Source organism: Thunnus thynnus, chromosome 5 (assembly GCF_963924715.1).
Source record: "Thunnus thynnus chromosome 5, fThuThy2.1, whole genome shotgun sequence".
NCBI lineage: Eukaryota > Metazoa > Chordata > Actinopteri > Scombriformes > Scombridae > Thunnus > Thunnus thynnus.
In genome coordinates this window covers 9,813,427-9,840,306 of record NC_089521.1, presented here as the reverse complement: position 1 = coordinate 9,840,306, position 26,880 = coordinate 9,813,427, and the positions used below count along the sequence as shown (strand labels likewise).

The window sequence follows — 26,880 nt, the reverse complement described above, 5'->3', positions numbered from 1 at the left end:
ACTGTAAGACAGACTTGAAAAGTTGTGAACCTGTCCTTTAAAATAAGATTTATAGAGTTCAAATACATTTTTCTAAACATACAAAAATTGTCATTGTCATTTAAATACAATTTAACACTCAAAATGACTCAAAAATGTTGAATAGACAACAAGTCTGAGCAACATTCAGAATATGGAAGGTCTGATAGGCCTATTGTTTATCATACGGCACGGTACAAATATTATTGGAACATGTGATGAGTTCATTAATGCAGGCATGTTTTCCAAGTCAACAAGTGATCTGAACACACACACTGCGTTATCTACTCATCCACACTTTTACCAACTTTTCAAGCTTTGATTATACACCTCACTTTGTGTCTTAAGGTCAAATCCAAATAAAACCAAATCAGCTGTGTGCAAAACCAGAGTTTAGTGGAGAGGGTGTGCCCCCCTCTCTCCTGCACATAGTGGACTTTTACAGAAGGCAATTAACTAATGGTTATGACAGACAGGCTGATCTCATACAAAAGCCGAGAGGCAGCTAATTCATTTTGGCCATATTAAAATACAGGACAGGATAACAGCAAAAAACCAAAATCACTATATCTTCAAATCCTTATCCCTGAATGAAAACTTGACTGCAAGGTCTGTTAGAGCGGTACAAAACTTCTAAATCAAGGGAAGGGCCTGATGAAAATTTTTATTATAGCTGGGGAGGATCTTGCTTTTTTATAAAATGTTATATAGGATTCAGCCCCCTTATAATATTCACACCGTCCCTAACAGAGTATTTTTTTCATGGCATAAACATATCAAGTCAATCTTTGTTGAGTTGTTATTGCTGAAGCCCAAAGACAACTTTATGGATACAAATCATAAAGTATTAAGACACAGGCTCATTGAAACAACTTTTTATTTCATCATAAAAGACATAAAAAATTACTTGACTTCTCTTATTTCAGCTACAATCCATCCTGTCAGGATCCCTGGTTGCTTAGCTGATAGTGAAGACATGGGCCTATCTTCAATTTAAGTTGGAGCTCTATTGGCGATTAAAGACACAAATTAATTGTAAAAAGATGGTTAATTGTTTCATTATATTCTGTAACATTAGATCAGACATAATTTTGTCAACAAAAAAAAAAGAAAAAAAAAAAGGGTAGTTCAATATATTGCACAACTCTTGTCTGCTTGACAGGTAAGAATCCAACGGTTTCTACTCCAGGTGTACACACACAATAGTAAAGTGCAAGATTTCTAATACTGCAAGGCACAAACTATTGATAATAGGATTGTCTTTTTGTTTCTAATATAAAAATAATGAATAACACAGACATACAAAATGTTTTCATAGAGTAACAACACAACAAGTAAAACCTTGTCTAAACCTTTCAACAAATATCTGAAATATTTTCTTAAAATATGTTCTGTATTACACATACATAGGAAATTACAGCAGAAATATTTACAATAATTTTTATTACAAATACATATGTTATGATTGTTGAACTGAACATAAATTGTTAAACAAATATGAAACATATGACAAAACATTTTCCATAATAAATACATAAAATAATTAATAATCAGTATGTGAACTGCATTCTACAATTAAAAGGTACATGACAATTATTTATTTCTTAGCATAATTTAAAAAAAAACAACAACAACAACATTTATTTGGCTCAGCCTTCATTGCACACATTTTAAAAATCCTGACATTAAAATGAGGCTAAAATGTCTAAAAGAAAAGAGAATAAAAACAAACAAAAAGAAAGATTTGATCAATTTTCTACTCATGCACATTTAAATGTAGCTACTTAGTTTCTTTGTTCTGTTTTTTTTTAAAACATGGAAACTGAGAAAAGTAAAGGTGGTGCTTAAAGTCTAACCTGTTTATCAGAAATTTCAATGCACAGCAAAGACTGGGTCCAATAAATAATACAGATGACAATGAGAGCAAAAAAGTTAATGCTGTACCATGAATGAGGTTTTTAACCATTTGTTCTGAGGATTGTCATGTGGCAGACAGTTCGGTGTCTCAGCTGTAACACAAAATGCCTGCCTGCACCACATTTCAACTTCTTTATAAAAAAAGTACAACAGACTGATATACGTCACTGCCATACAAACTCGAAGTCTCACAGAAAAAAAGAAACAATACACTTTGATTTTATACTTAAAACAATAAATAGAAGATGCTCCTCTTTGCTGATGATACACACATCATCCCCATTATCTAAAATTATATTTTGTTCACGGCATGTGGGAACTGAGCTGTCCTCCAACCTGAAATTCCTACTCATGAACTCAGACTTTTCTGTGCCTCTGACTTCTCAAACATGTTGCTCTGTGTTGTCATGTCGACACAAAAAAGCAACACATCAGTGTTTGTCGCAACTGATAACTAACAGCATGAAGGGACTTTAATATTAACTAATAGTCCTGGAATTGTTGAATTGATGAATGTGATATTTGCTTTGAAAGCAGCCAAACAGATGCAACTTTCTTTCAAGTTTCCATTTAAATCCTCTTCAACATCTCAATCACTCTTAGGTGGTAAGTGGGACAGTGAGTCTTAACATTCCCAGTTCCCACTTGCCATGAATGCAGCATGATTCCTTCTGACTGTTAGATGATAGGAGGCAAACAGTGAGATGGTTCCTGGCTATCTTTTCTCTCTGTGCCAATTTCCTCTTGAGGCTTGATGATGATGTGAACGGGCCTCTCTCCACCTCCTTCTCTCTGCTTGGTATCCGCAGAGAGCTTGCCTTCACCCTCACACATTTCCTCCTCCGCTGAAGCCCCAATGGGCCGCAGACGCTCGGCAGGAACCATCTTTGACCCTGTTGCGGAACCGTCTCTCTTCAGCCTGTCGTTAGTGTTGCTCTCTGAGCTAACCCTCTCTGCTGTACCATGGAAACAAAGCACATGACATGTAAGCTTGAGGTGAATATTAAAATACTCTTTATTCAGCTGACATGGAAAAATAAAAGGAATTTGTGTGGCAGAAATGACCAAAATGCACATATTATATCTGAACTGTAAATTTTAGAGACGTAAAGCAAGTCTTTGCTTTATTTATTTTATTTGTTTGGTTTATGCATTATTATACAGTATGGATTGTATGGACTGTACTAATGGACTTCAGCTTACCAGGCCTGCTGTTGGCTTGTTTGCGGTAACTGTGGTCACTGCTGTTCTCGGTGCTGGTCGAACTGTCTGTAGACTTCTTCACTGTTGGCCTGGTTCTGGGCCGTACCTTGTTGAAGTTTCCCTCCAGGATCCAGTCATGCTGTAGCCCCTCATCAGGAGTCATACGTTTAGTTGGATCCCAACTGAAAACACAGAAAAATAACTTAATTCTGCAAGTAGAGGTTATTATTTTATCTCTAAAAACACCCTTTAAGCAAAATACCATTTAAGAGTGCTAGTTACAAGAAAGCATATTGTGTGTTTTATGCAGTCAATTCAGAATTCAAGATAAATAAAAGAGAAGCATATTCTTGTAAACAGTCAAGCAGAATTGTAGAGTGAACATACGTGAGGCAACGTTTGATGAAGTCTAAGAACAAAACATCATTCGTTTTCAATGCAGCTGACAGCTCCTTGGAGTTGGGTCTCCGTTTCTTCCCCTTGCTATTAGTGACGTTCCTGGGGTTTCCTTTTGAGTCTGCACACAATTATCAAACACAATACAGATTTATCATCTCTGAAAATGTCTCCCACAGATTGATCATACAACTTCTGCAAAGCCCTGGCCTAGCTATTCATTCATCTTCTGATAACATCTAGTAATCCTACACTGCAGCCTGCTGTGAAACCTACATAGCATGCTGCATAACATATTAATATTCACAGAAAAAAAGAGAGCATAAAACAATCTGAAACTAGGTAAATATAAATTCTCACCAAAGAACAACCTCTTCCTGGATGCTGACTGAACAAAATCATTTGGAGGCATTCCAAGAACCTGTAAGTTAAAATATCAGGACACTTTAATGCACTGAATTAATTAACTCACCAACCATATTGAGACATTGTTTTGAATATGTATTTTTCAAGCTTACATAATAAACTGAATAAAAGACACATCAGACTAGAAAAACAGCTAACAGGCAGAAGTAAAAAAAAAAGCTTTTGATTATTTACATACCTCCAATATGCAAGCTATCTGTTCCACTTCGCTCTCTCCTGGAAAGAGAGGATAGCCTGTGTAGAGCTCAGCTAGGATGCAGCCTAGACTCCACATGTCAATGGCCATGCTGTAGGGGTGACCCAGGATGACCTCTGGAGAGCGGTAGAAGCGGCTCTGGATGTAGGTGTACACTAAAAGAGGTTGATGTAGAGGAAAAAAGAGGAGCTAGTGAGGGTTTGTTGGACTAGACTTGCCCTTTCTTTGAATTTTAAAAATACTGATAAACAGTTGCAGTTGAATTTTTATGCTCTTACCCCTTTGTTGTTCATAACAGCTTGATCCAAAGTCAACCACCTTGATGTTTCCTGGCCCTCTCTGAGACAAAAGGATGTTCTCCTGCTCAGAAGTAAAACACAATTGCTTTTATATAGTGCTGCTGTAATATTGTAATGCTCCACAAGATGGAGCAAAATTCACATGATTGAAGCTTGTGCAGTACAATTAACAACAGTAGTAGACTCCATAGTGATTAATTGAAAGGATGTGGTCCGTTTTTGGTGACTTCACTATATTGTAAATCGTGTGCCATACACCAAAGTCCAAAAATAAGTTCAGGTGTTTCGGATGTTATGGAAGTCAGTACCGGTTTGAGGTCACAATGGATTATCTTCTCCCTGTGCAGCATCTGCAGACACCTGAGCAGAGCATGGGCGAACCGACGGATGAGAGCGAGACTGAAGCCCTGGAAGTTGTTTTTCTTGATGAGTTCGTATAAGTTCACCCTGTCGACAGAAAATAGAATATAATTTATGGTCACTTTGTGAATAAAAAGATAAATCGTATTTATTTCCAAATATTTTCACTTAAAATCTTCATCTCACTTCTACACTTCTACACTCAGGCAAACGCCTCTGTATTCACAAGTACAACACAGAGACTAAAAATAAGTTTTTTTCATCAGGCCATCATGTTGCTGTACTCTGACTTCTAACCTCGGCCTTGACTTGCACATGATCCATGCACATTGCATATTTGCACTTGAGAGTGTGCACAATTCTTTTGTATGCTTTGCATACATTTATTTTTACTATTATTTATAATTTTTTTACCTTTAAATTTGCATCCTTTATATTTCTTTTTTCACACTACTCCTTCATTACAGGCTTAATAAGTATGCCATACTGCATTTCACTACACACATTACTTATGTATGTGACTAAAAAAAAACTTGAATTCAATTAAAACTTTTAAGTTTTCCTTGTTTAATTACGTATACTTAAAAGCTTATTTTGAATAAATTTGAAGTATATTTTGAATATAATTTGTTAATTCATACAAGTCTAGGGAATACAGAGTGAGCTCAGTAAGGAGTCCCTTAATAAAATGATGCAAGAGATGAAGTACCTCTTCATGGTCCTCAAATAAACACTCTGAAAAAAGAAGGCAGCTAAGATTGATGTCACTCTACACTTGATGTCCTCCCTAATAAAACATCCACTGACTGCTGAGCGCATCCTTGGAAATAATCTATGATTGTGGTTGCATTTAGAGGGACACAGAGTGTGTCCTCCTGCTATTTCTTGCTACTTGTGATGAGCATAAACTTCTTTAGACTGTGTAACAGGAGCCTTCACACCATGATGCAAGAAGGAGTAAGAGATAGGGCCCTAATCAAGACCTTAACTAAAGGATTTGGTGACAGTAATGTTAGACAAGGTGGCAGTCCAAGACGTCCTGTAAAGGTCATTCAGCCAGAGTGATACACAAAGCTATCTACCTTCAAATAGATAACAGTAACAATCCACGCTAAAACACAGATGACTTAAGGTATACAGGTAATCACTTAACTCCTGAATGATGACAGTCACATAACAGTAGAAGTAATGACTACTGACAAGTGAGACGTGCCTTTCATAAGGCAGTGCAGTGATCCAACCCTGCTGTTGTACCTGTGAAAGGTGTCTAAACTTGAATACTTTTGATTAACAGATTAATTATTCAGTTATGTCTTTATAGTCTCTTGGAAGACTTTTCTGAACACAGAGGCCTGCTAACTTGCAGAACACAAGTGCACATACTAACCCGAGCAGCTCAAAGGAGATGCAAAGGTGATTTCGGAAGTAAAAGTACTCCTTCATGTGGATGACGTTGTGGAGGTTGTCTTTGTCTTTCCTCTTGATTACATCCAGGATCTTCAGCTCGACTAGAGCTTGGTGATGAAACCTGTAGTCCAAAATTATACGTAGAGTTAGACACTGAAATTCAAAAAAAATATTACATGTAATTTGATCATTGTTGTTTCTAAATATCCAGGCAAAGTGTTGACTGTCAATTCAGATGTCAATGCCAAAATGATGATAAATGCTAAGATCTAAAGTTTGGACTCTTGATATAATTCTGTGTATGTCATTTCTGATTTCAATTTTCTCTGATAAAGAGGTTTGTCCCAGCACATCCATCCCTAAAATCCCAGGATATTTCTTTATGTCAACCATTCACAGTCCTCTACCAGGAAAGATAAGATCAGCTAACACAGTGGAGAGCTCTCCTGAGGCAGTGCTGTGCCAGTTTGGCCCCATTTTGTTTTCTGCATTATTGAAGTGGTGGTAAGACCTGATGGCTCCTGAACCCAAACAGCAGGAGCAGTCGCTGCCACTGTGATCCACAGGACAGGTAAGATAACACCGTAAGGCGCCGACTTCTATCATTCTAAATCAGGATCTCAACAATTTGGCAGACTTCTAAAATGTAAAATGATCACGGTCCAGGCATCTGGGAAAACCTCACAACAGGGTAACATATCTCAAATGAACGCCAAAAGGTGACTTTTTGAATGTAACAAATGTCTCTTTCTATAGAGTATTTGGTGAAGTAGAGAGTAATTTAAACACAAGAGAACTACAGAACATATTGTTTTAAAGTATTCTCGATTCATAATTTTAACATCATTCCCAGGAAACGTCTGATCAAAGATGATTTGAAGAATGAAATATTTCAGAATCAAATATTTGCATTGACTCTTACCTTTTCTTATTGCGTATCATCTTAATGGCTACAAGTTCATTGTTCTTGTGGTCCAAACATTTCAGGACCTGCCCAAAGGAGCCTTTCCCAATCACTTCAAGTACTTCAAACCTATAGGCAATATGGTCATGCAGCACCTGGAGGAACAAGAGGGAGAGCACAGTGAATATTTCAGCAGACCTCACTTTTATGTACTGTATACTTGTACTGACCTGATCATTAACAGCTTTATTAACTTATGCGAACAATTCAAAACAATGTAATTAACAGAATTTTAATCTACCATAGCTACCGTTAATGATTACACATTTTATTTACTAAATAACTAAACAGTTCATATGTACAGGATGTACAATATGCTTACTCACACTGCACTGGTTTGCACATAGCAGCTACAGTATTAACTGTACTATGGTTTTGCTGTAACTGTAAGTCCAAGCCTGTAACAGTGATATGAGCCTTGATAGAGATATAAGGGTCTAAACAATGGTCGGTCACTCAGCCTTAAACAGCTCATTCATTACATGTTGTCTGTCAGTAGCCTGCACTGGCCAATCTTTACAAGACAGTAAAGTCTGTTGTTACAGGCTTTGGTAACCTCAGTGCACTTTATCGCATAAAGCAGTCAACAATGAAGTCAGTCTAATAGAATGGCGAGTTAATGTCCGCAGTTGCTGGATTAAGGTCATATGAAGGCATCTGGTCATGTACAGTTCAGCTTAGGCTTCTTGAAAAGCTGTGTGTGTCTCAGTGTGTGTGAGTTTCAAATTGTAACTAATTTCACATTTCCAGTTTATGATCCTTGAAATATTTCGTAAATGAAATGTAAATGGACTGCATTTATTCAGTACTTTGATGTGCCTCTCATTCACCCATTCAAGCACACTCATATATCATGCAAAGTGCTGGCCTAATCATCGGGAGCTATTTGGGGTTCAGTGTCTTGCCCAGGGACACTCTGACATGTGGACAGCAGGAGATGGAGACCGACCCACCAATCCTGTGATTAGTGGTTGACCAGCTCTACCTCCTGAGTCACAGCTGCCCTGTTTGTGAACACATTTTTTTGTCTCACTAGTGTTTTTGTAAGTGGCGATTAATTAACTAATATGTAAGTGTATATAATACACATGACCTATAACCATTTTATATACCATACCATAAGTTTTGATTTGATTTTTACTTCTCTTGCTGACTTCAGTAACTGTTCAACTCTTTGTAAGTGCATTTAAGTGCTTCTAGAAAACATTGATTTAAGAGAGAGAGCTGGCCTTTTTTGTGATGCTAGATGCTAATAATATATGTTTTTCACAACATTTGTATTTGTTTAATCTTGTATTTTTGTGCCAGGTTGAGTTTCAACCACAAAGCTTGAGAATGTTCTGCTTTTTGGAAGAATTTTCTTAACAGTCCCTCCTCATAACTTCTTTATTGTGCATTAATAGCATAACTTTCTTGACAGCAGGACGAAATGTTGATAATGAAGGACTACCCAACTCAAACATGTTTCTAGTCTCTACAAGTTGATTTCATACATTAGGAGGAGGGTAAAATAGCTCAAATAAAATTTAATGGGCAAAAACCACTTGTATGCTCCATCTAACACATTACCCTGATGTAACTTCCATGCTCGTCATCATATCCGGAGTTCTGTGGTGAGCCTTGGGAACCCTCAATCTTCTGAGAGCCCAGACCCAGGAACCAGATCTCTGAATAGTCCATGATTTCCTCCTGCTCAAACTCAGTCAGACGGTCCTGGAAGTTCTTCAGTGCCTCTGCAACAGGGTGGAAGAGGAGGAAGACTAGATGAGTCACTATCATATTGAGCACACCTCTGCCAAGAGCAGAGGATTGCGAACAATCGACTGTGATGCCAGCATGCTATTTTTATTCTGTCAGTTGGATAAAATTTATTACTTAGTTACATGTTTGTGTTGGGACACTCATAGAAGATACAAAATGTGAACTCCTGTCTCTGTGCCTCTCTAATTGTGTTGTGTTTTTTCTAAACCATAATGACATACCGATGGGAGACATGGGTAGTCTTTGTCCCTCATACGCCTTCTCTTTCTCCACCTTGTTGCTGAAATTCTTGCTGTTGCGGGAGACTGACACTTTATCCATTGCTGCACCAAACCGCATGGTGAACTGCTGGGTGGGCTTCGGCCTCTCATCCTGTCCAACAAACACACATGGAAATTCACATTTCACCTCTGTGTAATCTTACTCATCCATAATGAGGTATTAAAAGCAGCTACAGCTACAAGTGCTGCGTGTCTGTAACTACACTGTGACCTTCAGGATGTTTTCACAGGGAGCCTACACAGCACTCGTCCCTGAAACCTCTATACTGTTTGCCAGTTGTGACTTATATTAGGTACTTTTATAATACAAAACTGGCTGCTGCTATAGGATCCAACAGGCTGTTAGTGATGTACATGTAAATGTATGAGTGACTCACCGGGTGTGTCTGATAGTTGTTTTGGCCCCCTTTGTTGGCAATTTGGGGCAGGATGTTGTCCGTTTGCTGGTGTTGGTTTTTGGCATTGCTGACCACCACCTGGACCACTGGTGGCTCTAGCTGAGGCAAGGTCCCTACACCAGAGCCGAACTTCTGCAAGTCAGAGGAATGTTTTTACTTTTTATTGCCTTTAATGAAGACATTAACACTAGACACTTTCCTACATAAGAATGAAAAATGAAAAACAGAATAGAGACAAAAATAAAAGAGAAAGGCAGAAAGAGGATATTGATTGAGGGTCAGATAATGGAGGGGAGTGGGTCTGTCAGTCATGTTTGTTGATCTCCAAAAGCTTAAAAACCCACAGCTGTGTGTTTAAAGAATTTGATGAAAACAGACTGTAGTCTAATACACAAAACCATGGAGAATATTTAAGCAATTGAAATTGGCGAAATTCCACAGCCAGAGGCTTATAGGATCTATTTTCTGCAGGGAATAAACCTCTCTGCATTTCAGTACAACAGAGTAACAAATACTGAACAGCACATACAATTATAAACAGACAATAAAAGAAGAAGAAGGGAGCAGGTCAGCAAGTGTGAAGTCTAAATGCACCATATTCTTTTTACACTGTAGCTACAAGCTTGTCTCAGCCCCTTTCATTTTTTCATGAGTATGTTTTTTTTGTCAGGCTGCACCTAATCAGTTTTGGTTTGTGTTCCTAGCTTGTGATCTACATCCCTTTCACATCTATTTTGTCTGTGGGGGCTCAGGTGACCAGGACCCCCAGCAGGTAGCGGCTGGAATTACTGATCAGGCTGAGAGTGTAATGGGGACAAAGCCCATGAGGCTGGGTCCTGACAGACTCTGTCTCTGGTGGCTCTGTGGGGGACATGAGGAGCAGCAACCTGCTTTTCTCTGGCTGCCATCCTGCTTGCTCTAGGAGCATGATTACATGTGTCACAGCCTTGCAAAGCTCAGCACTGGCAATGATGGGCAAAATTAGACATGTGTCCTATGCCAAGTTTTCTGGGAAAAATTAGATATCCTAAAAAAGTGTATTTCTGTAAAGAATGGCATTATAGAGTATATTTACAACATGTCTTCCCTTCATGAGCTGCAGTTCCACATAAATTGCTGGTAAAAAAAAATTAAAATAGCACCGTCCCTACATCCTGCATGACATTGCCTTTAGCAATGTACTGTATTAACAATATAATAGATTCTTTTATATTAATTATTAACAGCATTACTGGAAAAAAAGCTTTCCCATCTATACAGTAGATAGTTCAGATATTTCATCTCACATGTTAAGAGCTGCTGCAGGATCTGCCAACTTGGTTATGACGCATAGAGATAAGGCTAAATATAGTCACAAGCACCTGCCACAACAGGCAAAGGAAGTAAACACAGTGACGTGCCTGTACATAACTAGAGGGGGGGGCATGATGCTTAAGTAAGATGCTCTTGTATCAATGGAAATCTGTGATGCGTTACACCACATCACCACATATGTGCAGACAGATGTGTATCATGTTGTACTGCGTTCTCAGAAGTAAATGTGACAATAGATGAATGCCAGAATTGTGGAGATCACCCTTGGCATTTCTAAATAAGGCAATTCTATTTTTTGACCTAAAATGTATCATTAGGACAAAAGTTAAATAATCTAACAATTTTCAATGCTGCATGTCAGAACATTACTGACAATCCAAAGACTGAAAAGCTTTTTCTAGATTTCTAGAAGGAGGTAATGTAATTTAATGGTTCTGGATTGTCTCCACGTTTTAAGGTGTTGACAAAATAATTCACACACACCTCATGTAATTCACACACTCCGGGAAAAGACCTTAGTGGATTAGCTGCTACAGCATCTTTCAGTGGGGAAGAACTCACCTGTGAGCAGGGTCGGTTTGTTCCAAGACGATTGCCTTCTGCTGGGAGTCTGTGAGGGTGAGGGAAGGCCTCAGGTCGTGATGTCTGTGGGAGGAATGAGAGCAATTCATAAAATATGCTACAAGATGGCAAAAATAGCTGTGGTCTATTATTCATACAGTATTTTCTCACTTTCCAACATACTGGAAATGAAAGCTATCAGTAAAAATATTTCTCTTCTGCAATGATTTTTTTTACAGTCACCTCCAACATCAGATTTGGGATTCCTCTAACACCAAAAAAGATGAAAGCAGTCATCTTAAATTATATTGAAATTGCCTCTTGTGTTCATTCTCCAGTCTCTTCAGAAATGCACAGCCTGTGGGAAGCTAAGCAAGGTTGCAGCCAGCCAAAAGAAATGCACTATGATCCTAAAATAGATCACTTCTGCAAAAACCCAGCAACAACGATTCTCACACTATCCAGTATTCTCTCTGTACCTGCTGGTTTGTGCAGGTGTGTGCACATGTGCACATCCATGTGTCTGGCAGTGGATGTACACGTGCCTCTGAGCCTGTCTGGCTGTGTCATAGGGAAGCAATGGATGTTATAAAAAGTAACAGAGTTCCAGACATTCTGAAAAAATACCACACGCATTTGGGATGAATCTGCATGCTTCTCTCCGACAGCCAGCTTACACGTGCCTTATTAATCGGTGGGTGAGTGGGCGAAACCATATGGGTGAAATAAAGCTTAGCCCCATATGGGGATACGTGCTAAACTCATTCTGCCAGCCTGGTAGGGAGGGAGGAGGAGTGGGGTGTTGTCCACAGGTGTTGGATAGGAAACAGCTTCTCTATCATAATCTCAAGCTTTTCCTCTGATTGAGAAGCAAAAGCTGCATCAGATCAGCGTCCAGGGGGAGAAGGAGCTGATCTTACGCGGCTTGACCGGCTCAGCAGAGGAAGATCAGATGCTGAAGTGACTTCTTAACTCTTCTTTGCAAACCTCTGAGTCTTTCTGATCATTGGATGTAAGTAAACACATCCTGCAAACAGTCACCGGCTTTGGTCTTCACATGAAAGTTGATATAATCCTTCAGTAAGACAATGAAACCACATGTGGACAAAGAAGGGTATGATACAATAATGTGGTCATGTTGCAATCTTAGGAACATTGTGAGTGACAGCATGAGTCATGTAGGTCACTGTGGCAGATTGGCTTCTAAAACATCACCTGTGAAGGCCTGCAGTAAGCCTGACTAATGAGCACGGAGCCAGTGGAAACCAACTGACATCATATCATGTGCCAAAGAAAAATTATGACTGTGACCTTTTTATTCGCCTATGATTAATGGATGTCAGTATCTGAACTATATAAAGTAACCACAATCACAGTTCAATCCATGTGATCAAAATGAGTGTTAGCTGTTAAGGTAATAACCACTTAGTGAAAGCTTACATTTTTCACCTCCTTATTAGAGATTCTCTTATGTGACCCCAAAACAACAGGGGTTAAAATGATATTAGTGTCAGTATCTGTGGCTCATCTGATCATTTCATTGTCTGATACTTGTCTTCCCTGTGTACACTCTACACATGAAATGTGCCAACAGTTTTTATTTAAGTCAAATGAATACATTAATGTAATATTGACTCTGTCTCTGTGTGACTGGGGGTCTTTACTGGTGGTAAGATCGTCCCAGCAGGTGTGTGAGAGCAGCTTTGGCTCATTACGGTCCTCCAGGGTTAGTTGGTCAGAGGGTCAGCAAAGCAATAAAACTTAGAGTAACTGAGGGTACACATCAACAAATTGTAAAACTGTACACACTCACACCATCAGCTGTCAGATGTACATTTTTAGTGCATAATCATGTTGCCCTGTCATTTTTATTGCACACAACAAGCCTCAACCTGATGTCATCTAATATGGCCATATGCAGGAAATGATGCATATAAAGAAACAATCACAGTTCAATCCATATGATTAAAATTATGGTTAACTTTTTGAACATTTCTGTATTTCTCACTTCAGTTACTAAAAACAATAAAAGATGAAATTCTTGATGAAAAATCCAAAAACAGCAAGGGTTAAATTTATATGTTTCCATGTAAGGTGTGAAAAATACAGCAGAACACATATAGACTTACAGAATCTGTCAGTGCAACAAACACTGAAATAAGTAAGCTAAACAACGACTGAAATAGAAATGGATCAGATTTTTCATCATAACTTGGCATGTGGTCAAGAGAAAGGGGGCGGACTACAAAATAAGCATTCAAGTGGGATTACTTGTGGAGGAGAAATAGAAGTAGTTTCAAAGTGAGAATGACTTCACATTCTTGACATGGGCTATTAAAAATAAACAAAGAAATGTGAATGGCAGATTTGTACTGAAGATTATCATTGTAAAAGGATACCTGTGGAGAGTTTCTCCCAAAAAGGAATTAACCTGGATTGAAGCCCTGTATCTGGGCAAAAGATTCTCTTATTTCAGGGATTATCTATACAGTAGGAAATCTGTGATCCAACACTACACAGATATATTAAAGTGATAGCATGGGAGATAAAGTATGATATAACAATATAAACTGACTCGTTGATAAGACAACTGGACTAACTCTGCAGACACAAAAAAATCATAATGACACTGTGATTGATCATAAATTTCCACAGACACGTTACAATTTATCAAAGGAAATTGACATTTTATTAATTTAAGAAGTGAATTAACCAACAGGCTAACAAACCAAAGTGCCTCACCTTGTTATTTATTTCTGGCAACATGATGCGTTATCAATTTCAGTCTTTACAGCTGCTTGACTGTCCAAACACACGAGAGAGATTATAAAATCCAAGAGAGACTCATTGTATCCAACTCTGTCAGTTCAGCCTCAAAACCAAGACGCACTTCCACAAGTCCCGCTTCGTGATGAACACCGTATCAACACTGACGAGTAAATCCTGATGACTGATCAGATCCACCTACCCGAACCTGCCGTACACCTGGTTTTACGCGTAAATGCGCTGTCGTCAGAGGGCAGATTAGCGAGCGAGACAAGCTGTTGAGGGTCTGCTAAGACACTGAAGGAGCCACCTGTTCAGGTTTCTGCTGCTGACAGCTGGGGCTTTCCCGATATAGATTTGTTTTTATCCGTTTGCTGTCGTCCACCTACACCGTGCTGTGTGACTGATGGGCTCTCCAACACCGACGGTGCAATGAGAGGGTTTACACCAACGCACGTACGTCGTGGCCACACCGCTCGAGCGCACTTGAGGTACAGTAAATGTTAAGTAGGCTGCTCGCTCCCAAACTCTGGTCTACAGACACGCAACCCTGCCACAAGCCTGCAGGCTGCCATGCAGCCTCAGTGTTATCCTGGAAATCTAATTTTCCCTCAACGAAGTGAAAATATCTTGTCCCCAGCGAAGCGTTATTTAATGCAACCTTCAAACGATCTGACACACTGAGTATCAAAGGAAAACTAAATAGGCTATGAGAAAGATCACCCAAGAAAAATCTAAGCTTCCAAGCTTTGCAATGTCAAGGACTGGAATAGATGGCTGAAGAAGAACTATAGCGATTAAATTAAATACTTATCTGCCCCACAAAATCTCCAAATATGTATTAAAGAAGAAAATATGCAGAAACAAGGCAGCATTCCCTTGTCAAAAGCATACAGGCTCCAACCCACCTTGTTTAACCAGGATGGTCTTTTGAGATCTATTTCTCTTTTCAGAGAGACTCCTGGCCAAAATGACAGTACAACTATCTCCCGAGAAGAAACACAGAGCCAATATCCACTAAGGGAAGAAAAGTGAGAAAATTGGAAAGGAGAAAAACTTAAAAGATTATTAAGCATCATGTGATGTCATCACTGTTCGGTCATCTCTAACATATTGAAAACAAAGAAATGACAACTTTATTTTTTGATTTACCACTACACTATTTTTATGTTATCCACTAGATTTTTTTCAAAACCGAGAGACATCATGCAGCAAATATCCTAAAACTTTAGTTTAATAATGAAAAATAGGTTATTCCCTGACCTAAGTGGTATGTGAAGTAACATCTTATCCTGCACTGTAACAAGAGCCCAGACATTACAGCATTAACACCATGTTGCTGTCACGATGCAAATGCAAGAAGAGGACATTTGTTTTCCTATGACTAATCCTCACTGCAGGGGAAAACAACGCAGTTTCTCCATGTGAGGAGGAGAAGTGCAGGAGATGAATATGATTAGACGACAGCTGTTATGCAGCGATGGTTACTTCAGTAATCAGCCTCAGCCTTGGGACAGGATGAGCAACTATCCAGGAAGCTGCTTCAGCCCTCCTTATTACACTCCACTAATCTATTCCCTTATAGCCTAATCTATTGTTGTATTTCATGAGTTAACCATCCAATATAAACACGGAATAATCGTAAAGTAACATCCGTGGAACAAAATCAGACATGTGCAAAGTGCTGCTAACAAGCATGCAAGAACTTACACATGATTTCAGGATTTGTGCTGGGATTGTGATTGGCCCCTGCTGGTAAAGAGGCCCATCAAGACAACAGAGAGGGACAACATGAGGGACAAGAGGGAGACAGGGAACACTCAGTCCTTGTAGGTCCTGGCAGAAGTAAGAGGCTCCTTTAAATCTGGCCTGATTACACTAATAACGACAAGGGCTGCAGTAGGAGGCATTAATTTTATACAACCTAGATTACAGCTGGAGTAGAACAGACTGGGACTGGGAGATGCACAGTACATTTGTTTGTACAGTGCTGATGTGACAAAACATTAAACACAATTACATGAAGGCATACATTTTTAACCTTTGTTAATTTAGGGAAGATTAACTTTGGTTCCATTGCATCACTTTGCATCTAATCACACGCTATCCATGTTTTGAGAAAAGTGATTAAAATCACATTTAGTTTAATAAAGAAGCCTGGAAATATATACAGTATCTTCAGTATGTTGCAGAGATCAAATAATAGTCAAACTGCAAGTAGTAGTCAGTTACAATAAACCTTGCCAGTTCACCTGGGAGAGCCATTGTGCTGTGTGGATTTTGTCACCCAGGTGACAAAGCATTGGCAATGAGAGGCAGCTGGAGCAAAACTATGCAGATACAGTACATCTCACCACGACAACCAGAAATGAATAAAACAAAGCCTCACAGTTTATGTATGCCTTACATAAGCCAAAACAAAGAGGACTGTGCTACCTGTGACACTGAAATGCAGGGGAGAAGAAATAAAAGAAAAAAAAGGGAGAAAGAAAGAAAGAAAGAAAGTGTGCATGTAGATAGGACTTGGTTGTAGGTGGATGGGAAAATGAAAACAAATAGTTGTCTGATGATTGCCTCCAAACTCACCTCAGGTTGGACCCTCCTGTTCCTGCCCCAGCAGCAGCCCTGGAGGAGGCTAAAACCACAGCAGGCAGGTGAGGTCCCGTCTTCCCACATAGCACATCACCTCCATGCTGCCAAAACCACACCATGAAGCCCACCTCAGCCTCTAGACACCATCATCAGCCAGAGGGCAGTCTGTTACTCAGCAGGTCAGAGATAAGACAAGACACCCTCTGGGCTGAGGAGGGAGGATGATGAAGATGATTCCAGGCCTACATTTCCTGCTGTTTGTAGTTTAGAAACTGTAAGTCAGGCTGTTGCTCCTTGCTCTTATGAAGTTCAGTTATTATTATCGCTGAGTTTCCATCATCTTCTTTAGACATGCACAAATCCTGAAAGTATGAATGACTTCTTACTGCAGAACTCCCTGTGGTTGTTCACAACTCTCCACTCTGACTCGCCTTTGCTGCATCATTTAGACATATATGGTTATATTCCGGTTGTTTTAGACCTTGGTCCTCCTTTGTTTTCTTTCAAACTATTTTTCTCTGCTCCGGTTTAAAGACAGACTAGAGAGGCAGGCTGCCGACAGACACAGAGAGGATTCTGTTGCTTTGTGCTGTTCTGAGGCAGTGCTCTGTTTTTGCCGCTCCTGGTGACGTATGGATGGGACTCAACAAGGGACCCATCCTGAGCCGGAGACACAGCAGCAGGGGCCTGGCACTTAGCTTCCTGCAAAAGAGGCCTGTGGGAGCGTTGGTTGGGGGGGGGGGGGGGTGGACAGGAGGAGAGAGAGAGGTACTGTAGATACAGATCCCATCATCCTCCCAGGTGAGCTCTTCATGGGGCTGAGGAAGTCAGACAGGGAGGAGGTGCAGTGCTAATGGGCCTCCCATGTGGTTCAACAGATGCCTGCAACTTTCCTCTGCCTCCTCACTTGCCACTGTATCCTGGAGACAAAGCCAGTGGGGCTGTCATATTCTCTCCCCCAGTTCCCCTTATCTCCTCTATCATTCTCCGCCTGCTTTGCTGCTGCCACAAACCCCTGTGGGATGCTACAGTCTTACTGACAAATAGTGTGTAGGTGAAAGCTTATCCCACCACACCCTGGCTGCCCGTGGCCTCCTGCCTGCTGCACACAGCAGCAGGGAACTGCAGAGACCACAGCAGGACAGGACACAGAGGCTGAATATGAGCTTTATATTGCAGGGAGCCATGGGGGAACAAAGTGTTGTAATTACCTTTCAGTATCTCTTTCTTTTTTGTTAAGGATTAGATGAGATGAGTTACTGGATCTGATGAACTGATGATAAAGCACCAACTGTCTATTTAACCTCAGGTTGTTAGGTAGGTTACAGTGCAACATTTCATTTTAAATGTTGTTTTCATACCAAAGACATGTCCTCTTAATAACTACAAGTATCTTTGCTCACAGAAGTTCGGCCCCTCAACCAAAAATAAAATCTGTAAATCACCTTGTTTTGGTGACAGGAAAAATGTTGCTATTTCTGTACCATGAAGCAGCAGGCTACTGTATTTCATTACTGCTCTGTCAGCCAGTCTTCATGCTTATATGACACAGAGTGGAAGCTTCAGTATCTTTTTTCTTTAGGTTTTTGACAGGCATTTGGCTTCACAGGGCCACACCTTCTCTAAGTTTTTGATGGATTAGTCCAGATCTGGATAGAGTGAACAGCAGGTGTTGGACAGGCTACACCAGGCCAGATGAGACTCAGTCAAAGCAGGGCCAATTTACCTCGTCTTAGAGGACTATAACCTGGTGCCTTACATTCTGTTGGGCCCTTGGCTAATCGCTGCCAGCTGCCGGACGAGGCGAACTGAAACGAGGTAAGCTGCCAGCCAAAACAGACAGTATCAGTGTCTCCTGCCATTTGGCAGAGCGAAGTGTGGGTAGTTTGACCGGGCTGGCAGGTGGTACTGCAGCATCTGCAGTTTTAGCTGCACAGCAGGCTTCTCAGTGACAGCATGACACCGTGTGAGATATCGGTCAAGTTCACAAGTTGACACAAGCACACAGACACATGGGCGTTAATAAGCTTCATTGTGACTTACATATGACATGTTAATGGAACCTGGCAATAGAAACTGGTCATCCATGGGTGCACAGAAAACACAGCACAGAAGTGTGGTGCTGTTCTCTCAGTCTTTAATCCAACTATTGAATGGAAATTCAGGGTGCCAAGGCTTAAAGGAGTACTTCCCTTTAACCACATATGCCATGCAGTAAGGTCATGGTTGGGGTCAGTTCTCTGTCTGTTCAGCTAGTTCTGGGAATGGATATTCTTCAGAAATAAAAAACTAACTATTGCTATAAATAGGCTCTCTATTTGAAGAAATGTGAATTCTGGGGAGTTTTTTCATCCCATAAGGGTTGTTGCACAGGCGTGACTGACTCAACTACTGTAACAATGGTGGCTGATGAACAAGCAGCATACAGTCAGTGTATTAAAAGCACATCCAGTAAGCTGTTATTATTGTAAAGTCATTACAGTCAAGTCAAATTGTTAATGTTAGCCTGATTATTCTCATTCTCTATCAAAAGGACTGAGTGACCGTGTGTGAGTGTGCGTTTCTTTGCTTGTGTAAATCGGTGTGTGTGTGATTATAGATGTGGACACAGCTGAAAATTAAGCAGGGCTCAGGCCAAGCCAAATCTCATTAGCCATGTGGAGAGGCTCTCTACACTGCGGTGGAGAGGGCCAGTCAGAAAAACCCAAACGCTTAAATTCATCTTGTGTCCAACAATAGTAACACAAGCCGATGATTGAATGTAGTAAAGCATTGTCAAGGTCTAAATGAATTAATGCATCAGTTGTATTCGTACTGCATCATATATAAGTGTTCCTAATATTTTGCCCTCCTCATGTAAGTTAATGGAGTGGACAAACCACCACCCACTACAACCTCAATAATAAACATAAAGTAGAATTATCACTTTTCTGACAGTGTCAACAAAAACCGAAAATGTATAAGCTTCATTAAAGTAGAATTTATGGCAGAGCTGATTGCATTAGATTGTACATGTGTTCCTAATGAAGTGGTCGGCGAGTGTACGTTTGCTGTGTACCTTCAGTCAAGAACATTCTGTACTGTAATCTATATACTGTACAGAGGGTGGGGATTCGCTCTTCAGTGACAGCGTTAGACCAGAGGGCAATGGAAACATCTATGTTGTTGTGCTGTGATGATACATACTGCTCACTCCATGACTTTATAAATAACTGTGATAAAAAAAGAAGTACAAATCATCGGCAATGTGGTTTACCAACAATCAAAATGTGGCATCAAAATAGATCTGTCATTCTAAAATGATTGCAACACATTTTTTTGAACCATTACCACTAATGATCAAGTAGGAGATTTGGTTGAAATAATTAGTATGATAATAAAGATATTTCCACATATTGATGTATATATCTCAATATGCCAAATGTATCCAAACTTACTTACAAAATAATTGAACTGGTATCTAAATGTAAATTGTAACATCTACAATTTCATGACAAATGGGCAAACTCCTGCTGATGACAGTAATCTGATATGATCAAAAGCTCCAGGATGGCTATTAAATGGACCTTGTTGTAAGATTCAAAATCTTAGCAAGTGATTGTTCAAAGCAATAAGCTGTGTTATGGTTATGTACTACATGGAAGATACCTAATTGTGTTAGTTTTACTGCTTGCTTTGAATCATTAATTTGGACAACAGGAATTTGTAAAACAACATTATATAATCACATCATTAAAATACTATTTTTCTAAAATAAATGCTATTGAATTATTGCTTGTTTTGATTTTATTTCAACATTTTTTATGTTTGTGCTTATTTCTGAGGACTCACATTCACATAGATTGCATGTTTTTTTCCCTAATTTATAAGCACTTTTGTGTATTTGTGTGTGTCTGTGTTTGTGTTGGGTGAGTGCTTGGGGTAGAGGTTGACCTAATACTTCATATTTGTGTCAACTGTGCTGGCTCGTCGAGACCACCTACATGCAGAGTACACATAATCCTTTCATGCTCTATAATACATTACTCAACATTTCATGTACTGTAATAAATACAAACAGAAAAACAAGAACTTCCTGTCTGTCTTTGTTACCAGACAGAGACCCAGACTGTCACAAAAACTGCCAGAATTGGGACACAGGTCATGTTCCCTGGCCTTGTCTAGCAGACTGGACCATAATGGTATTATAAACACAGACATTTCTCATTTCCCCAACCCTAAATCTGAAAAATGAATTGTCTCACATTTTAGGCTAATCTAAAATACAGACACTATGTATGTCTCCCTTTTAAATAATCCTGTGTCCCTGTGCTGTACTAATTTACACACTCAATGTCAGATAACCAACAGCTGAGTTGCAGAGGGAATCCTCACCACTGAATGTCTGACGGCCACATTTTATTGCCATCTAATGTGCTTTCACTAATAACAGACCCCTTCATAATTAAAGCCCTGTTCTCAAATCAAGTCAGTACTTGATTTGAGATGGTGAACTAAAGAATGGGGTTTCCTATTCCTTAGTTCACCATCTCCTCATCCATCCACCATTCCTTTGCATTGCAGGCATATAGAGATGCAGCCATCAATACATGAGCTGGGAAAATGACAATGATTTCGATTGCATTCGAAATATATTTAACAGGTTTACATATAGGAAGTTTCTACAGTACAATGGCTCCCAGTGCAACCTCTTTTTAAGACGCCTTAACCTATTCTTTGCTGAACAATCAGCTGTTTTTCTCTCCAAACTGCCAAAGCCTTGGAAGTCTTACCTCATTAATTATTCTTTCATCTAAGATGTGCTGAGACCTGACCCAGGGCCCCATGTCTGGCACTGCTCGCCTCACAGACCTTCACTGTTATTTCGATAAAGCTGATCAGATGAAGACATTGGCCAACTGTGACATGAGGCAGGTGTGGTGTAAAGTTTGTAGAGGTGCATATGTTCATGTGTGTGTATGTGATTGCTCATGCCTGTATGTTATCTCCGTAATCAAAATGTGTGTGTCTTAGGTTTAGCTAAATATGCTTACAACACTGCAAGTTCTAGCCCGTATCATGTGCAGTGCGGGTGTTGACCTGAATGCCCCAGACTTTGCCCTGCCAGGTCTGAGAACCTGAAGATGGAGGAGAGACACTCTTGGCGTGAGTGGGGATGATCTGGCATCTCTGGGGCCACACACCTTGTCCTCAAATGGCTCTGATGTTGCCCCCAATGAACCAAAACCTCTAGGCAACATAATGCAAGTCACATTTCATTCTCCATCTTTAACTCTCCTAGTATTCCTCCCCTCTCTCTTTATTTTCTTCCAGTCTTCCTGCTGTTGCTCAAACAAGCCAAGAAACAGTGGTCTACTGACTGATTCCATCACTGTCTATATGCCGCCAACAGCATGCCCTTGCCTGTTGAAACCTTTTGCCCGTCTCCTTGGTCCTACAGGGGTGATGGGCAAATGTGAGCCTTGTCACCCAGGTAAGATGAGCATTGTTAGCCCTTCTTTTGACCCTACTAACCCTCCTGTCACCTTTCACAACAAACTTTGCAAGGTGATCCGCTTTTGTCACCAACTGGATACAAAAGCCCCTACGTCTGAGCTAGACTGACAGAGACAATACACTACCCTCAAATTGTAACAATTAGCACAAATTGCAGGATTTAATCTGATGACACGTGTGGCAGATGTGGACAATGGGGACTGAAATGCTTGTTGTCTTTGGGTGCCAAATACAAGAGGCTATACAGTTCCACACTGTGTCATCAAAACACAGTGGACAGATAAGAGTCTGTAAAGAAGAACCGTCTTAGATTCTAATGGCTTTATTATCCAAGGCTCAGGTGTAAACTACTGAACTGGCATTCAGGCCTTTCTCTTTCAACATAGGCCACAGGTATATACTGACACGCTCTGGCCTGGGACACCAACACAGACGTGGCTAAAAGGTTAATCCTGATTAATGTGATCACAATTATATAACACAATTATGTTTTTTTAATGATCAGAGGAGAAAAGGAATTTATATAATTGTAATTAAAAACTTTATTTATCTTGCTCTTTTATAAATTGAGTTTTGCAGTAAAAACAGATGCAAATCCGAGAAAAACTAAAATTTTGCAGATTTTGAGCATTTTACGTTACATTTTTTTTACTCATTTTCAGCTCAGTGGATATAAAATTCAATATTTCAACATTTCTTGTACAATATATTATTACCTGTGATAAATAGGAAAACAGCAAAATATGATTATATAAGATATTTTAATCAACTGCTTCTAAATCTGACTCATCTTCCATTGACTGACAGCTGACAAATTGATCGATCTGCTTTTTTCTAAATCATATTAATCTCATATAACAAAACTGTAGTTATGTCAAAGGGCTAATTTTCTTTATTCTGACATTGTTGTTGGTATTACTGGAAGTTTTCATTGCAGCACTTGCTGTTCCAGAAACAATAGCAGTAATCTTGTCAAATTGTTTCCAAGATTAATATAAAGCCATAAAATATTGTGTTATGCTACTGTATATATCTTGAAGGAATCAGTGAGCCTAACATGACATAACAACCAGATCCTCTTATATAATAATATTTTAGATAAGACCTCACACATTATTACACAACAATGCTCCTGAGCCTATGGAGAAGGAGAAGGTGCAATGGGGGAGGATGTTGGCATACCCTGTTTAGCAGCTCTGTAATGCATGACTCACTGTTAAAGGAAAACAGACACTTCACGCAACCAAGCCAGGCATTCATTAACAAAACTCCCTGGGTGGCCGTATATCCAGCATTCTTTTTTAAATCCAATTAATGTTTATCAGACTTGAGGAGTGTCTCAGTCCTATCTGGAGCAGCACCACAATGCCTCCTCACCATGGAAACCTGCAGCTGTGACACAGCAGCACAAGTGGGCTGAGCCAGTAGGGCCAAACGCTACTCAGGCTTTCACACTGGTCCTGTGTGGACCTGTGTGAAGGATAACAGTTATCCACAGCAGAGAGGATGCTGCTATCCTGACAGAACGTGGAGATTCACATGTTGGGAGGTCTGCGCCATGTGACTGTCCTGACAACAAGCCACAGGCCTTTCTGTTGGCACACATGAATGCTTGCAAGCATGGACACAACTTAAACTGCACACATGGCAGCACAATTTCATGCACACATACACATGCAGAAGTAGAAATAAGCGGAGGAGTGAATATGGAATGACTGAATGGAGACTTTCATTAGTTCTATCATAATTTATACACAACAACAGATGCACAGTAAAGTGGCAGCGTGAACCCTGTGCTCAGTGACACTGATATCAGCCTGTAATTCAGCAGAAGTGAGGAGCTCTCTGTCTCTCTAAACGACCGGCTTTAATTCAGGGGGTCCGGTGTCAACGAGGGACAAAGCTGTGATGAGAAACCCTATCAGGGGCAGGTTCATCAGAATAATGGGGACGCACACTCCATATGGGGGTAAAGGCTGGGCCAGGTGAATGTGTCTGCCCTGATAAACAATACATTAGTGCTGGTCTCAAAGTGCAAAAAAAAAAAAAAATCAAGGTCATGATCTAACAGCATGCAGTGACATTGTGTTTATAAAGTGTAGTAAACCTGTTTCCTGACAGTCTGATCAGGGAAATCAGGGGACAAAGACATGAAATCCTGCATACATACTGTGACTCCAATACATCCGTGCTGCACTATTAATATTTTGGTGCAATGCTTCAAGAATAGTCTTCAGAGTGTGAATAAATACCCACAAATAAGTCTGACAGCACTTTCTGACATAAAAAGAAGACTAAAGCTTAGCTGCCGAAGGTGAACTTCAGTTGTGAGTCATATCATGTAAAGACTACAAACACGAAGACACGCTGCCTGCTACAGACTCGGGGCATTTCACATCTTGGAGGGGAGTGGTGCATCTGCTGAGAAAAGCTGCTTGCGTCTGTATTTTGCAATGACGCAAATGCTCTCTATTGATACCCTAACTTAGAAAAAGAGAAAAATCTTCTTATCTGAAACCCAGAGAATGGAGTCCACTCACAGTACAAACCCTAACAGCTTTAAATGATGCCTCGTACTGCTCTGTCCAATTTCTCACTGATGTTCAAAGGTTCTTGGTGTTCTTATCTTGAGATTTTTTTAAGTGTCTTTCGGCTTGACAAACTACTGGCAGGGCCATTGCTAATTAATGAGATTATCTATGTGAAGGACCTTTTTTAAGTGCTGAGATGAAAGCAAATAAAAAGGCCATGATGGGATTACACATTAAAGAGTTTAGCCAACACACCCTGCAGCATGCAGTACTGTACATGAAAGACAGTACAATAATGTCAGCAAGGGTTGGTTTAGCTTCTGTATTTTAACTGACGACGGCCACGCACACACACACACCACAGCCATTTATCTTTCTTTTTCATTTCTATTATCTAAATCTGATGTCCCTCATTCCCATATTCATCTATTTTCCTCATCAAACCATCTCTGCTGTGGAGTTATAAATAGAGCCTGAATAAACCCTGAGCCCAGGTAGCTTCAGAGTGAGAGGACCAGCAGTGTCCTGTAAAATGTTTCACATCAAAGGGATTTAGTCATTTCTGCTCCACTGGTTCATCTGCCCTGATGACAAAGAGGTCCAAACTGTATTAAAAGTTTAATCAACAGTAAGTGGAAGAGTGTCCTATAGCACACTGAGGGAGGTCTGAGGGGCTTTGAAACACTCTAATCCCTCCACACAGGAAGGGAGGGGTTCAATCAGTCCAAAGCTGCGTGAATACGTCCTTAGTAGGGCAGAGCTGAATGTTATGGAACTTTCCAGGAAGAAGAGATGATGGGGTTAACCCAGGAGATGTCAGATCAGAAGATCTCAGCATATAGCCTCGTAACGGCTCCGGGTTGGGTAGTTTTGCTCTCCCAACATTTGCAAAGAGGAAAAAGGCACCTCTTTCAGATGGTTCAGTGGTGCTGTCCAAGAACATCTCAGGGCAGAGTATGTTCCCTAATAAATCACTTCTGCTGAGTGAACACAATCACCCAAATAACATTTATTTAATGGCCTGCAGACCAACACAGGGGGTAGGGTTGCTTAGTGGTCCACCACCACCTCACAAAAACGTGGTCACCACCATAACTTAAAGTAATAAACTGAAGCTATCAGGCTGGCAAGAAAAAAAAGTTGCAGTACACAACGTTTAATAATGAAAAATGAGACATTTCTCAGAAATAAATGGCCTCCTACCTTAATGAGAAGTGGAAAAGTTCCTTTTCTCTCCTTTAATAGCTTATCCAGCTTATTCTTGGAGCCGATTCTGTTCAAAGAAATTATAAGAATTTAACATAACTGTGTCAAAGACATATTGCACATGCAAGGAAACTTCCAGTATGTATTGCTTCAGGGTTCAAAAATAAAACTCCTGTACAAGACAAACAACTAATGTTGCCCTTGTTGCCCCTGACAGAGATGAGACACATATTAAAAAACACAATGTTCAGATGACATGAATTTGTGAGCTGTTTTCTCTCATAGACAGCCACAGCTGTAAGATTAAGAGCCTTGTCCACTGGAGCAACCTTTTGCACAAAACTACACTGACACCTTCTGGGCACATGTTTGGTTTGTCTTATATCAAACACATAAAGGTGTCTAGTCAGTCAGTTTCCGGTGCAGAGCTGCCAGTGGGGTCAAGTGTCTTATTCAGTAAATATGAAGCCTAAACTAAACAGCTGTTGCGCATATTAAATGAATATGGTCAATATTACACTGACTTTTAGAAGAAAATGGGTAGAAATATTTTGTTGAGGTATTAATTAACAAAAAAAAAGTTTTTATTGTGCACAAAGTTTCAGAAGAATACCGCACTAACCTTTTCTCTGATGATTTGTTCTTCGCGCTCATGGTGTAATAAATCAACAAGGTGGTATTGATGAAGCAGTCACGCGCGACATGCCCAGTTAGTTTGTGGACTCCGACCTGGCTGACAGCCTCTGTGCTGCGTTGCGGAAATACCACCAGCTTATCCAAAACACAAA

The 26,880-nt window shown here is 40.0% G+C and overlaps 1 protein-coding gene across 3 annotated transcripts; it reads right to left on the bottom strand.

Annotated features, from left to right (window-relative positions):
- Nucleotides 1–877: 877 nt before the first annotated feature.
- On the bottom strand, nucleotides 878–26,880 carry dyrk4 (dual-specificity tyrosine-(Y)-phosphorylation regulated kinase 4). 3 transcript variants are annotated; one of them, XM_067589085.1, is made up of 15 exons: nucleotides 26,715–26,880; nucleotides 26,090–26,159; nucleotides 11,502–11,585; nucleotides 9,606–9,758; nucleotides 9,169–9,319; nucleotides 8,756–8,919; nucleotides 7,145–7,281; nucleotides 6,203–6,343; nucleotides 4,764–4,902; nucleotides 4,435–4,516; nucleotides 4,139–4,311; nucleotides 3,895–3,955; nucleotides 3,526–3,655; nucleotides 3,139–3,320; nucleotides 878–2,888 (listed from the first exon to the last, which is right to left on the bottom strand). In XM_067589085.1, the coding sequence occupies exons 1-15, from the start codon at nucleotides 26,744–26,746 to the stop codon at nucleotides 2,614–2,616; spliced, it is 1,974 nt and encodes a 657-aa protein (XP_067445186.1). In that variant the 5' UTR covers nucleotides 26,747–26,880; the 3' UTR covers nucleotides 878–2,613. The 3 variants fall into 3 exon arrangements, with proteins under 3 accessions (XP_067445186.1, XP_067445185.1, XP_067445187.1); XM_067589084.1 differs by having other exon boundaries at nucleotides 878–2,891; nucleotides 26,715–26,871; XM_067589086.1 differs by lacking the exons at nucleotides 26,090–26,159; nucleotides 26,715–26,880 and adding an exon at nucleotides 14,244–14,678 and having other exon boundaries at nucleotides 878–2,891.

Coding starts and splice junctions, on each gene's coding strand:
- dyrk4 (XM_067589084.1), bottom strand. CDS start 26,746: ATGAGCGCGAAGAACAAATCATCAGAGAAAAG. Junction 9,320..9,605: donor ACAACTATCAGACACACCCG/GTGAGTCACTCA, acceptor TTTGTTGGACAG/GATGAGAGGCCGAAGCCCAC. Junction 4,517..4,763: donor TCCATTGTGACCTCAAACCG/GTACTGACTTCC, acceptor ACTTCTGAGCAG/GAGAACATCCTTTTGTCTCA.